Source organism: Oryctolagus cuniculus, chromosome 5 (genome assembly GCF_051225735.1).
Source record: "Oryctolagus cuniculus isolate XC-2025 breed Fujian yellow rabbit chromosome 5, ASM5122573v1, whole genome shotgun sequence".
Lineage (NCBI taxonomy): Eukaryota > Metazoa > Chordata > Mammalia > Lagomorpha > Leporidae > Oryctolagus > Oryctolagus cuniculus.
In genome coordinates, this window is record NC_142871.1 from 165,136,330 (window position 1) to 165,151,702 (window position 15,373).

Here is a 15,373-nt window from a genome sequence, read left to right on the forward strand (position 1 = left end):
CTAGAATGAAATACAGGGAGCCAGTCTCTCTATGCTGTAGGAACTCAGAAAAGAGATAATTAGCTGTACTTGCAAATGATGTCTCTGGTTAGTGACGACAGGCGCACAGTTAAAAATCGTTAACTACAGATGTCAAAACACATTCACGTCTGAGAATGCAGAGAACTTTGTCATAGCAACTTCAAGTTCCAACAGCAAAACCCACACAAGGTTTCTTGTATGAAATCACCTCTTCCACTTCTTTATTCTCCCTTTCTTGCAAGATATTTCATTTGAGTTTTCTGCAAACAGTTTTGCAACAACTTGAAGCAAGCCTTATTTTCACCAGTATGAATCGTTCAATCACATTTGTATCTTAGGTATCTTTCTATGTTTTTAAGCTTTGCCGTTCCCTTCAAAAATACGTGGCATGGTTGATCTAATTGTAGAACAGCAGTCTCATTAATACACAATAATGACTTGGAAGCTTGTTTCAGATAACTATATTCAGACAATTACTGTGTGAACAGAAATCCTAAAATCCACTGAGAATACTGGAAAATTGCACAGCAGTACAATTCCAACTGGCAGTTGCGATATGAGCTGAAAACTCCCGTTTTGCTTTCTTAATTCTAGCACCTTGACACCAGGAACTCCTGGGAGGAGGCCTAGCATTCATGGCACTCTTCTGTCTAAACAAAACAAACGAAAGACCACAGAATTACCTGGAGTCAGCTCCTGCTCAAGGAGAGACTAAATGTTACATCTTGGCTTCTCGGGTTTTACTGAGATGCACGTGCCTCTCCTAGGCTGCTTCTCCTTTTCTGTCTCTTGTTACTCTGCCTTCCCTTTTTCCTACATGGCTAGAAATTGCTCCTGTGACAGGAAGGCCAGCTCTGCTTCAGTATTTCACATTAAGGAGATTCTCTGGACAAACAGCACTGGCAGGCAATCCTCACTGAAGGGTCACTGTGTACCAGGCCCTGTGCTAGTCCTCCAGAAGAGACTTCGAGAGCGGTAGGGCAGTGCCCTCTCCATTGTGAGAAAAGCAAAATTCACAGGAAAAACCAAGCCTCTAAAAGTCCATGCTGTTGACTCACAGAATTTTGCTGCAACCCCCAGGGGCTCCCGCTTCCCCAGCCCAGGGGGTTACTCTGACTCACAGGCCTCATGGTGACCTCCGCGCTCCTGCTCCTCTGCTCCACTAGAGTAGCCTTCAAATATCTGAAAACTGGCCATGAAGCGCCTGGCTCTGTGCTGGGCTTTCCCACAAGCTGAAAGGAGAACACCTGTGAGCTGCAGAGCCCAGGCCCTGCAGATGGTGGGAACCCAAGAGGAAGAAGGCAAGGCCAGGCCTCCTGGCCCCGGCACTTTCCGCCACCCTGCCTCTCTGGTTGCACCCCATCCTCCTTCTCCAACCCCCCTTCCCATGGTCCATCCATGTTTCTTAGTCACCAAGGACTTTCATTGTCCACTCTGCTGCAGGAGGCCCCGTGACCAACCCTGAGCAAAGGGCCCCTGCTCAACGCTGCACAGCAAATGTCCTTCTATGGGAGCAGGGTGGTGACTCCACGCAATCTGCATGAAACCCTTTAGCACTTAGCACATACTGCTAATACCCCGTGAGCTCATGTGACCTCTTCCAGCCAGGTTTCCCACTCCATAAAACTGTTTTAATTCCAACAGTGTCCTTAAAAAAAAAAAAAAAAAAAAAAAAAAAAAAACACACACACACACACCTCACAGCTTTGAAATTTAGAAGCAGGCATTTTTGTTGAGTAATGGTTCTACAGATAAAAGCTGGAAAGAACTCTCCCAAGTGCCCATAGATCCTCAGATTTAATCAGTGACCTCATCTTTCCACTGTCAGTCAGATGGCACTCTCCATGCTGAGGGACAACGAAGCAGTTTGGGCCTAAATGCTTCTGTCTGTGATTTACTGTATTTATGAGATACTGGCTGAATCTGGAGCACGACACTAAACGCAACAAGAACAGAAGTGGGTTATACATTGGTTTGTTCTCTTGAGGAAGATGAACTGCACTCCTATGTCCTGCATCAGACAGCTAGGGGAGATTGCTGAGGGCCTCACTGATGACGACGCAATCACCGAGTACAAATGCAGCAGCCACATGCCGCCCAGGAGGATCTCCAAAGACAAGAAGCTTTTGCAAAATGAAATGTGAGAAATGGATCCTTCCAGAGCCCAGCATCAGAGCTACGACCAGAGAGCAACAGGTGGAGGAAAGAGGGTGAGTTATGCGAAGTAGGTTAGGTGAGGAGAGAGCAGTCCTTCAGGGCCTGCACATCCAAGGTGGATTCTTGCTACCTGAATTGACCAGCTGCTGTTCCATCACCCCACAGCCAAGGACTTCCAGCCATTCTCCGCGGAAGCTGATCTCCATCTCGAAGGAGGGATGCGTGAAAGGGAAGTAGCAGTCCACCCACCTTATCTCCAGACCTGCAAGACACAGAACGAGCAGCGTGAGGACATGCCCAACCTTGCTTCTGGTCAGCTGTGCCCTTCACTAACACCACCGATTACCACATTCCTAGTCAAACAAACAGCAAACAGACCAACTTACAACGTGTTGGGGTGAGGCAATAAATCTCAAAACTTGTGCAGAAACTGGGCATGTCGTTACCAATATGAAAAACACTTCATGTAGTTCTAGGACCCTCTAAACCCCAATCAATCATCTGTCAAATCCTGCAGCCACCTGGCAGAGGAGCAAACAAGGCCAACATCATGGAAAGGAGGTGATTCTGTCAGTGTCTCTGAGTGGAAATGACACCATTTCAGGATTAGAGAAACTACACCTTTATGAAACTGTGCTCCAAACGTGCAGATCAACAAAAGGACCAATTTAGCAGAAACTCATCAACTTTGGCTTCCATAAGTGTGTGTGCATAGGTATAAATTTTTACAAAATTAATAACAGTGAATAAAAAGTTCAATAAGAGATACAAGCCACATTTAAACAAAACATTTAAAAAGCCAAGCACTCTTCCTACAGATGGATGACGAACCACCTACATCTAAGTAAACAACCAAAAACTGTGTATGCTGAATACCAGGACGGACTTCTCACCAACCAATCATAAACACGGCACTTTCAAGCGAAGGTATTATTTCACAAAGGGAAAGACCACTGAATTCAGAGCAATGAACTGCTAGCCTGCGAAGGAAGGGCACAAGTCACTAACAGACTGAGGCCGGAGGAGACTCTGGATGCCACCATGAGGAACACAGAGAGCATGGACGTGTGACAAAGCACCTCTGTTCCAACACGTGTTCCTTTCCCTTCCCTTTATGGGATAATCTTGTTCTTGTCTTCCTTTCAGGCAACACTACATTCCTGCTAAAGGAGCCCGTACTCCGTGGAAACATACAGTGAACGTAAAATACTATATTTTGTTGCCCCAAACCACCTGCATTTTAAATCTTGAGGAAACCTGAATGTGAGATGAATAAAAATAATAACAAAATCTTTTTCTATTTACGGAGCACTTACTACACCTGTACCATCCATTTTACAGAAGGATAAAAATTTAACAGAGATGTCAAGTGCCCTGCCTCAAGTCATACAACCAGTGGATGACTGAGCCAAAGCTAGGTCTGTCCAACTCCATACCCCTGCTGTTGACGATAAAGAAAAAAAAGGTATTTTGAAAATAAAAAATTGAATAGGTATAGAATTCAGTAACATGGAGGCCTTTCCTGTGGCCCAAATTCAACAGGAGAAACGTAGATTTTCCTTTCACTGTTTGTCTAAGTTGCACTTATTTTTGTAGTTAACTGTATTTTATGGCAAGTATCAATTGGTTTCTTTTTACCACAATAATATAACCATCCACAATAATATAACATTTCTCCCTTTTATTACATATAAAAGTACTTAAGAAAGTTCATGGAAAACTCATAGTATTTTTAAAATATTTATTTATTTGAAATGTAGAGTTACAGAGAGGCAGAGGCAGAGATAGAGAGAGAGGAGTCTTTTATCCACTGGTTCACTTCCCAAATGGCTCCAAGGGCCAGAATTGGGCCGATCCAAAGCCAGGAGCAAGGAGCTTCTTCCAGGTCTTCCACACAGGTGCAGGGACCCAGGGACTTGGGCCATCCTCTCCTGGCCTCCCAATCCAGAAGAGAAAGCTGGATCACAAGTGGAGCAGCTGAGACTCGAACCAGCACCTATATGGGATACTCGCACTGCAAGCAATGGCTTTACCAACTACACCACAGCAGCGGCCTGGCACAGTATCTTTTAATGTCATTTCCCATGAACTTCTTGAAGTACCCTCATATGTGGTATAATGGATAAATGTTAAACTGCATATGGAGAAAGTGCACAGTTTCATAAGCTGAACATCAATGAAACGGCCACCACAGTCAAGGTTATGACCACATCCAGCACTCTCTGAAGCTGGCTCAGGCATCCTGGCAATCCACCGACTTCCCCGTCATCTCTGCCTCTTCTCTTGGCGCATCATGAACCCAGGCAAACACCGACGAGTTTAGAGCACCTACAATTTTGCAAAAATGGATCATACAGAACCAACTTTTTTGGGGGGTCAGGGAGTCTGACTCTTTGACTCAGTATACTTACTTTAAGATTCCTGAGTGTCCTTGCACTCATAAATGTGTCATTCTGTACCCAGGAATGTAGGATTGGGAACAGAGGCAGAGAATCTGAAGCAGTTTACTCAAAAGGACTTTTCCACTAATGTTCCAGAAAAGCTTATCTTGAAACACTGTTTTTTGGGGGAAATGGGGAGACTACCAGTCAACAAAGGAAGGCTGCAAGACATCGACCTGTGTCAGAATTTCAAATACACACTGCATGAAGACGTGTTTTGTGAGCAAGCTTGTCTAGGACATGGATTCACTATGCGCTAGGCTAACCTCTTACTGAGGTTATACACAAACCTTGAATGCATACATATTACATAATATCTGATGAAAAGTAAGGTCAAGTTTTTTTGTTGTTGTTGGTTTTTTTTTTTTTTTTTTTTTTGGTCTTCTTTCCTCTTGCCAGGATGAGGGTTGGAGGGAGGGTTAGTAGTTTACTAAGCCACATGTACAAATGGTTTCAGAACTCTATGAAAGTAAAGCAACCATCAAAAATTATAAACCTTGATTTTCAGTGTAGCACCAAGTAAAAGAAAGAGCATTTTAGCTTAAATCAAATCTGGGTTCAAGTCTCAGATTTCTACCTTTTTTCCAATGAAGCCATGAGCAGATTAACCAACCTGAGACCCAGCTACTTCATCTATGGCAACTGTCTACCAGGGGACCTCAAAAAGTTAACGAAAAATTAAATTTAAAATAAGTGTATTTTATCACAAAACATTTTTAAATCCATGGATGGTTCATTTCCTCATATGCATGGATTTCAAAGGTTTTTCTTTTTAATACAAAAAAAAAAAAAAAAAAGACCCTATCTTCTAATTCCTTTTTCCACGAGCCTTCTGAGGTATCTTGCTGATGACGGCTGCTCCACCCAGGGGTTTCCAGCAAGGTCCCTGCTGCAGCCCAGGTGTTTCCAGAGGAGAGACCCTCTTAGGGAATCTGAGCACTGGAGGCTTTCTCTTCTCAATGGAGACGCTGAGGTCATTCAAGGACAAAGGAGCAGTTCCTCAGCTGGGACCTCAGAAATGACCACTGGGATCCCCACAGTCCTAGCAGAGGGGATGCAGCAAGAACTCTCTCTCTCTGCTCCCCCACTACCTGCCCCAGGAGGGATGTCAGCACTGCCCCCCTTGTGCCTGGCGTGCCAGCATCTGCCTTGCATCACTGGTAAGACCAATCAGTGCCCCAGGGCGGGTGTGTGTGTGTGTGTGTGTGTGTGGTCTCTGCCCATCAAGGTCTGACTCCTCTGCAATGCTGAATGCCAGAGACTCTGTAAACATTAAAGAGCTGTCAGCCCACCTTCATAACAGTTCTCATACTTAGCCAACAGAATACAACACCCAACTTCCCCGATTTCTCCACTCATTAGAGCTTTTCTTCTTTGGTTTCCTACATCCCTCGTATTTAAAGATAAGACGTCTGCCATCAGAAATTGGTTCCAGAGTGGTACAATCAGAAAGGCTGAGGGTCCAAACTAGAGCACAAACTAGAGATTTCCTACACCCTACCCAGGCTGCCCTCCGCTAAAGCAAACAGACTTCAAAGCAGACTACACAAATATGCAATTAATCACTGCTACGTGGCATTCATTGTTCAATAGGTTTTGCATGAACTCGGACTCGGACTAGGGAAGTAACAGAATGCAGTGATCTGCAAACCAGGGCGCTTGTCCCTCAGTGCTTTCTCAGCAGCACACCGACGGCAAGGCAGGAAAGGAAGGTGGCGAGAGAAAGGAAAGGAGCTGCTCTCTGGCTGGAAACCGAGTCTTAGCAAACTGGAATCACCCGTCGGCCACACTCTAACTAGGGACATGACCCAGCCTCTACCGCCAAAGGAACCTGACAACGCCATCTGTTTAGCTTACGTCTAAGGCCCATAGTAGTCTTAAATGCAGACCATTTCTTCTGATTTCTCTGTTCTAATGGCTTTATTTATCTTTGTCCTGAATAACTAACAGATTCACTGGGTTCAAGATCGACATGCTACAATAGGATGCACGTCACTACATAACAGGGCTTCAGGGAAAACAGCTTCCTCGTGCCTGTCCCCCCCCCCCCCCCCGTTCTCCAGGACCTCTGGCAACCTTTCTAGGGGCTCCTTCTTATCACCAGATGTAAGGGAACCCAAATCTCTATTTCTCTTTTCCCTCTGTTCTTATATGAAAATAGCATACTCTACACAGCATTCTGCACCATGCTTCTCTATCCTCTGAACACACAGAACACTTCCTCACTCTTTTCCTTCCACGTGGCACTCCCACATTTATATGGAGTCCCTTATTGAGGTCTACTTGTAGGGTACTTAATATTTTACCACTGAAAGCAATGCTGCAAGTGGAATGCTGTGTTGGGTCAGAGTACTGCTTGTTATAATTTCAATAAGTTTGTCAAACTATAGGTGTCGTACAACACTTTCCACTAACATTAGCTCAGTGCTTTCTACAGGAGCCAAGGCCGCACAACCAATTAATACAGGAGTCGAACTAGAGCTCAGGTGCCCGATGATCTAGGGCTCTGCTGACAGAGACCACCAGTGTGGCTCCCGTGGGCAGCTCCCACCTGGCTAATCCAACAGCTGAGCACCCAAGAGCATGGAGTCCACTGCCTTCCTGCTCCTTGCCACCAATTTGCATATCTTATCTCCCCACTAGCAAAGGAGGACAATGTCTTCTGGACTCAGCCACCATGTGGCTGGCAGTAAAATAAGAAAGAAGAGGCACATTTTAGGCCTGAAGCCCCCGGGTGGGGATAAGAACATTGTTTCCATTTCCCAAGCCTGCCCCACAGGCCGCATGAAGTCATTGATGACTTAACACTTCATCCCCATCCAAGTCATTGATGACTTAACACTTCATCCCCATCCAGGGCCTTACAGACCTGGCAATGTGGCACTGTGACCACTGAGTGCGTCACAGGGATCCTACGAGTGTACACAGCCGTGTGCCCGGAGTCCAGTGCTACGGACCACTCATGGAATAGCAGCATTCCTTCTATAAAGTGTGTGCTAAACATCACCTTTTCTTCCCACGCAGGGTAGCAGAATCCTCTGGTGTGGGACCTCGCCAGCACACAGCAGAAGACGCTAGCACCGCTTCAGCCACGATGACTCCCTCTGCTGAGAGATACACCAAGGAACATAGGAAACCGGTGGTGGTGATGTGATCCACCCCACAGCTCTCAGCCTTCCGCCTGGTGGAGAGCTCAGCACAGTAAAGGGCCGGTTCAGGCTGGTGCCAGGGGACCCCTACACACAGCAGCCCTTTAGATGAGAGCTTGGATCAGAATAGGATCTGATCACTCCTGCACCTCACAATGAGGCTGCAACAAAGTGCAGAGTGTTTCTGTGGGCTCTTCGTTCTAAAACCAGAGGAACTGGGATAAGGGAGCACTCCCCTGCTGTTTATCAGGAGAACAGCAGAACAGACTGGGTGGGCCCTTCGTTCTAAAACCAGAGGAACTGGGATAAGGGACCACTCCCCTGCTGTTTATCAGGAGAACAGCAGGACAGACTGGGTGGGCTCTTCGTTCTAAAACCAGAGGAACTGGGATGAGGGAGCACTCCCCTGCTGTTTATCAGGAGAACAGCAGAACAGACTGGGTGGGCCCTTCGTTCTAAAACCAGAGGAACTGGGATGAGGGACCACTCCCCTGCTGTTTATCAGAACAGCAGAACAGACTGGGTGGGCCCTTCGTTCTAAAACCAGAGGAACTGGGATAAGGGACCACTCCCCTGCTGTTTATCAGGAGAACAGCAGAACAGACTGGGTGGGCCCTTCGTTCTAAAACCAGAGGAACTGGGATGAGGGACCACTCCCCTGCTGTTTATCAGGAGAACAGCAGGACAGACTGGGTGGGCCCTTCGTTCTAAAACCAGAGGAACTGGGATAAGGGACCACTCCCCTGCTGTTTATCAGGAGAACAGCAGAACAGACTGGGTGGGCCCTTCGTTCTAAAACCAGAGGAACTGGGGTAAGGGACCACTCCCCTGCTGTTTATCAGGAGAACAGCAGAACAGACTGGGTGGGCCCTTCGTTCTAAAACCAGAGGAACTGGGATGAGGGACCACTCCCCTGCTGTTTATCAGGAGAACAGCAGAACAGACTCAGGGTGAACCACAGGACGGCCCCTGGGTCCTCAGTCCTCTCCTCTTCTGTATTTTGAAAGGAAGCTACCTTCAGATCCCTAGAGGCTACAGAGAGCAGCCTCCACAAATCATCGCAGACGTGGGAGAGTGGGCACCACGTGCACAAAGGGCCGGGAACACCTTCCAGCTCTGCCACTCTCAGCCAAGCTGGCTCCAGCAGGTTCTTACCTGGCACTGCCTCAGTTAGGACGCGCACGGGAGTAAGACAGGGTCCACATCTGATGATTCGACGTAGCAGTCTTTCAGACTGTATGACGGTGGGAAAGCAGTAGGAGCACAGTAGATGCAAAAGCATTAGATGCAGCAGAAAACCTACTTGCGATGCTGCACTTGGACCTTGCCCAGGAGGGTGCCACGTGGCCTGACGCCCTCTGATGATGGTGCAGGGGAGTAGGCACAGCTCCCGGCGGGCACGAGAGGAAACTACCCCGGCTGCGTGCGCTGTGCTGCGCCAGGACGCACGGCAGGTCAGGTGCGCCCAGTGCGTTCTCCACGAAGGACCTCGCAGGCTTTGTTGGGACACACCCCCATTTTATAAGTCCAGGAGCATTGCAGAGGTGACAGTTCACTATGGAAATGAGTGTGAGGAGCCTAACACGGCGTGTGGCACCCACTGAACACTCAATAGGTGACTTTTCATGGAGGCCAACTCATAATCTAAATCTCTCTCCCCCTTCTGTAGAATCACAAAAAAAGGTCTGAATTGTGTCCCTAGGAGGACAAACCCTGGTGGTTCGTTTACACTAAGCACTGTGCTGACTATGCCACGTGCCTCTTCTCACTTAATGCTTACACTGCTGTAGGGCAGGCTTGCATACTGCATAGTAGTTATTATTATTCCCATTTTGCAGGTGAAGGCAAAGTGGCTGAGACCACTGCACGTCTGATCTAAGCTCACAGCAGTCAGTAAAGGAGAAGAGCAGAGTGACATGTGTCTCACAGCAGAGCCCTCTGCTGCCCCCTGCTGGAGCACACAGTGAAAACGAAATTAGCCAAGCGGCCAGACACAGTACACTTTCAAGACTGTACTATCTATCTTGTTCTCCTAACGTATAATGACAGATAGGACTTTTTTTTTTTAAAAGGCAAACTCTATTTTTAGAGATAGGAGAACTACTTCCACAGCCCACAATAGAGCAGAAACACAGCACAGTGAGAGAGAAGCAATCACCGGTTTGCCTGGCTCAGGGCCCACACCAGGAATAGGGGCAGGAGCCAGAGAGAGCCTATCAGCTTGAGTCACAGGCTGGGGCAGGATTGAACTCCGTGCTGGGGGCCAGTAGGGTGACAAAAACTATCATCCAGATACAGCCTGGGGTTGTAGCTTGAAAAGTGTAGGCTCGGGATTCAGGCGCTGTGCACTGGCTCTGCAACTTCCCATCCATCAGTGCAGGACAGTGCACCTGACAGATCCCTGTGAAACCCTCTCTGGATTCCAAATGGAGAGAACTAGGTGGAGCCAACTGCAAAACCAATAACAAGAGAAACAAGCAATGGCGGCAGGAGCTGTAAGTGGAGGGTACAGAAAAAGAAAGGGCATTTTTGCACAAAGACCTTTCGGTGAACATGACCCTGCAAGCCAAAGTTCCAAAATATACGCAGGAATCTAATGCTAAGTCAGACAGCCAACATAACTAACAAATACCAATTCCTAAACCCTGAGGCCTGACACAGCCCCTGGGGGAGAGGAATATGGGAGAACCCAGCAGCCTCTGGAGCTGGGAAGACTGAGTTGTGAGTCTGGACACAGGAAGACGGCTGGAACTCACTGAGTGGAGGGGAGCGGACAGCTACCTGCAGACGTGGGTGTGCGGGGGCCCATCGGGCGCAGTGGGAATCAAAGGCAGTTAACGGCGCACTCAGAGTAGGCCACCAAGGAAAGCTCCAAGAAACCGGGAGTCAGAGTTGTAAGCACACAGTGCAGGAGGGCGGAGGCTGCATGAGCAGGCCGGCTCCCTCGCTCTGTGTTCCCCTACACACCTACTGTCCATCAGGTCACTCCTCCACAGGAAGTACCTCCTCTTCCCCGGGGCCTGGGGTGGTACCACGTAAACACTCCCAGGTAAGACGGAAGCTCAGCTCGCCTCCTCCTGGACGCAAGACGGGCAGAGCAGGGAATGAAAATCCCCCTGGCCCACACTCCCTAAATAAAGCCCTCATGCGCCTGTGTGATGTGCTCACTTTGCAAATAAACCGTATCACTCTGCATGTCGTGCCTGTGCCTTTACTCAGAATGTTTCCATAAGTAAAAGGCAGGAGTCTGATGATGAGTTTAGGCTCAGTCCAGCCCTCCACATTCCCACCTCCGCCTGTACTCCTAACAAATGAAGCATTCCTCTGGGCAACACCCGCTGATGACTCCTCAACACAAACGAACCCCCGTGTCTGCCAACAAAACCAACTGAAGCCGGGAACACGCCCCCCGAGAGGATTAGAGGGCTCACACGGGACCAGGAAGAGTGGCAGTTCCTAACAGAGACGTGGAAGAACCCCTCAGGTCACACCACTGGAAGTGGGAAGAACCAACCCCAGCCTCAGCACCGGGCTGGTTCTGCCCAACGAGGCTTCCAAACAAGACCCGAGCGAGTCAGCCTGCTTCTGAGTGATCCCAGAACAAAGCTCATGGATGCTAACAGGAATGTGAAAATGCCTAACACATAAGGTAAAATTAACAATTTTCTGCCATCCTACAGAAAATTATCAGGCATGCAAAGAAAGAAAAAAGCAAAAGGGGCTGGTGTCGTGGCGCGGAGAAGTAAGCTACAGCCTGCAAGGCCAGCATCACATATGGCGATGGAGTCCTGTCCCAGCCGCTCCACTTCCAATCCAGTTCCCTGCTGATGGCCTGGGAAAAGCAGAAGACGGCCCAGCGTTTGGGTCCCTGCCACCCATGTGGCAGATGCAGACGAAGCTCCTGACTCTGGCCTGGCTCAGTCCTGGATATTTCAGTCACTTGAGGGGTGAATCAGTAGATGGAAGATTGCATTCTGTCTCTCCCTCTGTCTCTATAACTCTGCCTTTCAAATAAATTAATCTTTTAAATAAAACGAAGAAAAAAAAAATCAAGTAAAGCCAATAGCGATCCACCAAGAAATGACGGATGACAAAATCAGTAGGAAAAAGATGTTAGAATACAAATTATGATATTCAGAATGCTCACAACGCTAAAGGAAGACCAAAAATGTTAAGTTGAAAGATAAGATTTTTTTAAATTCTAATTGGCAAATAAAGACAATGAAAAATGAATGGTATGAGATTAAAAAGAAATGAAACACTGCAGAGGAAAAGGTTGCTAAACTTGAAGACAGAGCAAAATAACCCTTCTAGAATAAAACAAAGAAGTTACGAATAAACATTGAGAAATATATGAACAAAGCATCAGTGAACAAGGGAGAAATTCCGTGGTCAAATATACATATAACTGGAAGGGAGTGATAGAAAATATCTGGAGACATAATGGACAAAATTTGATGAAAAATATAAACCCATAGATTTAGTAAGTTCAATCAATCCCAAATATCAAAAACCTGAAGAAAATTATATCTAAATAGATCACAAGCAAATCAGTGACAAAGACAGAATTCTAAAGCAGTCATGGAAAACAAGACACATTCTGTTAACAACAAAGGCAAACGCCAGGAGGGGAGCAGATATCTCCTGGGAACAGTGCAAGAGAGAAGAAAGATGAATATTATCTTTAAAGAATTAAAAGGGGGAAAAAAAACCCCTGTTAATTTAGATTTCTTTACCCAGGGAAAATGTCTTGAAAATAAAGCCAAGATTAAAGCTTTGACAGACACAGAAAAGCTGAAAGACTTTACAACAATCAGCAGACCTGATGGCCAGGGAAAAATGGAAATATATTATTATATGGGTCTTCTTCTATGCCTGAGGGATCAGGTACCACCCGACAGTCGACTGTGATAACAGTAAGCCCTAAAACAGCCGCTATGTGAACACAAAAGCTGTAGCTACTAAGTGAAACAAAGGAGATCATATAGAATACTAAATACTTGATTGATCCAAAGCAAAAGAAAAAATGTGACTAATAGAGAACAAATCATAAAATCATAATTTAATCTCAACCAATTCAATCATCACATATAGGCAAAGAATCTAATTAAAATAACTTTGAAAATGAAGAACAAAGAAGACGTTAACTGACTTCAAAACTTATTATGAAGCTGCTGCAAAAAGACAGTGAAGCAAGACACTACCAAAGACAGCTCACAAATGGGGGGGACAAAACCAAAGTCAAGAGACAGACCCATACATAAGCGGACAACAACTTTCAAGCCAATGTACAGATTTCCCATGGAAAATGGGATGTGATTTCAATAAAATGGTCCATGTGATTTAGACAAAAATTTTATACTCCATGCCATACAATTTTTAAGTGTATCCTAAATCTAAACATAAGAATGAAAACCATAAATATTTTGGGAGAAAAAAAAATCTTCATGACCTTGGGTTAAGAAAGATTTATTACAAACATCAAAACTTTAATCCTAAAAAAATAAAAACTATTTAACTGGATTTCACCAAAATTAGAGAACTCTACTCTGAGATCCATGGGTAAGAGAATAAAAAGGGAGAAAATACTGCAAATCACATATTTGACCAAATAGTTACAGGTGGAACATCTCTAATCTGAAAATCCAAAATATTTCAAAATCTGAAGTTTTTTTGTTAAGTTATTTATTTTGAGAGGCAATGGCTGGAGCTGAGCCAATCCGAAGCCAGGAGCCAGACAGAATCTTCTTCTGGGTCTCTCCCATGGGTGAAGGGGCCCAAGCACTTGGACCATCTTCTGCTTTACCAGACCACAGCAGAGAGCTGGATCAGAAGTGCAGCAGCGGGGACGAGAACTGGCGCCTACTTATGGGATGCTGAAACTGCAGGCGGAAGATTAACCTACTGTGCCACAGCGCCAGCCCCTAAAGATTTTTTTTAATCTGAAAATTTTTGAACACCAACATGACACTCAAAAAGTTTTGGACTTTGGGTCATTTCAGATTCTGGATGAATCAATTTGTAAAGTCTATGCAAATATTCCACACTCCAAAAAAACTCTGAAAACTGAAATAGTTCTGTTCCGCACATTTCATATACAGGAAATTAAATCTGTATTTTCTAAATATGTAGTTTACAAAATCAATAATAAGAAAATAGATTTTTTTAAATGAGCAAAACAATTTATAGACTTCACCAAGGACTATTATATCGATAGCAAAGAATGTTCTGCAGGTTCAATCACTAAGGAACTACAAAGTAAGATTACATCACATGCTAAAACCTTTAGCTACATGTATTACAATGGCTAAAAATAAAATGACCGACTACACCAAGTGCTGGGAAAGATGAGGGACTACATCTCGTCTCATACACTGGCTACCTAGAATGGAAAATGGTGCAACCACTTTGGACATTTCTCACGTGTTAAACATATGCCTATCATTCAGCCACTTCATTCCTATATATTTATCTGAAAGAAATGAAGGCATATGTCCATATAGAGACATGTACTCAAATACTGACAGCAGCTTTATTGGCAATAGCCCAAATCTGGAAACAACCCAAATGTCCATCAACAGCTGAATGAATACACCGATTGTGGAATATCGATACACTACCCTACAACTGATCAACAAAAGGAAGGGAGTACAGACAGCACCACCACAACATGGTGCGTCTCAAAATACAATCACACTAAATGAACGAAGTCAGGTAAAACAAGACATGCCGCAAGATTAATTCACATACATCTAGAAAATGAAATCACGATAGCCACAGAAGGTGGATCACAGGCGACGTAGACGCGGTGCAACAGACCAAGTAGAAAAGGCACTAAAGAAGGTCACAAATGCGCACGAGGAGATGTTCTGGGGGAGGTTCGTGTTCATTATTTTTGGTGAGGTGATGGTTTTGTGTATACAGTGAAGTCAAACCTTGCCGATTTATTCATGTATTTTAAAGGGATCTCATTTACTGGAAATCAACTATAATTCAATGAAATAACCAGAAAGGTTCAGTGTAAGTATTTTCCAACAATTTGTTAGATTTTCAGTTTAGAAATCAACTGTGACGTCAAGCAATTACAACAACTGAATCAACACTGCCTGGGTTGAGCAGAAATTGGAATATAATTTTTTAAATATTTATTTACTTGACAGGCAGACTTGGAGAGAGAAAGAAAGAAAGGAGGAGGAGAGACAGAAAGAAAAGGAGATCTTCCATCTGGGGTTCAGTCCCCAGAATGGCCACAATGGCCAGGGTTGGGCTGGGCTGAAGCCAGAAGCCTCACTCAGCACTTAGGTGGCTGAGGCCCAAGTACCTGGGCTGCCATTTGCTGCCTTCCCAGCTGAAACAGCAGGAAGGTGGACCAGAAGTGAACTAGCAGGGGCTCAAAGAGGCTGCCAGCATTACAAGCAGTGGCGTAACCATCTGTATCCAAAACACCAGCCTGGAATGCACATTTCTTATATCATGGCTAAAAAGGGCAGTAAGTTTCCAGAGAAGCATGGAAGGTCAAACGATGCCATTTGTGTGTTCATATCCTCAGATGATACAGTCTGGAACATGTTTTAAGCTGAGCAAACAATGATCTGCAGAAAGCGA

At 45.5% G+C, this 15,373-nt stretch overlaps 1 protein-coding gene across 24 annotated transcripts in view; it reads right to left on the minus strand.

The window, feature by feature from the left end:
* The window catches only part of FARS2 (phenylalanyl-tRNA synthetase 2, mitochondrial), a 495,105-nt gene that overhangs the window by 331,518 nt on the left and 148,214 nt on the right, over positions 1-15,373 (minus strand). For 21 of the 24 annotated variants that reach the window (XM_089334510.1, XM_070074462.1, XM_089334501.1 and 18 more), the window contains one exon: positions 2,309-2,440. The exons of the other annotated variants lie outside the window; for them this stretch is intronic. In XM_089334510.1, the coding sequence (XP_089190636.1) occupies positions 2,309-2,440 (132 nt within the window). The remainder of the gene's footprint in view (positions 1-2,308; positions 2,441-15,373) is intronic. 24 annotated transcript variants of the gene reach the window in all.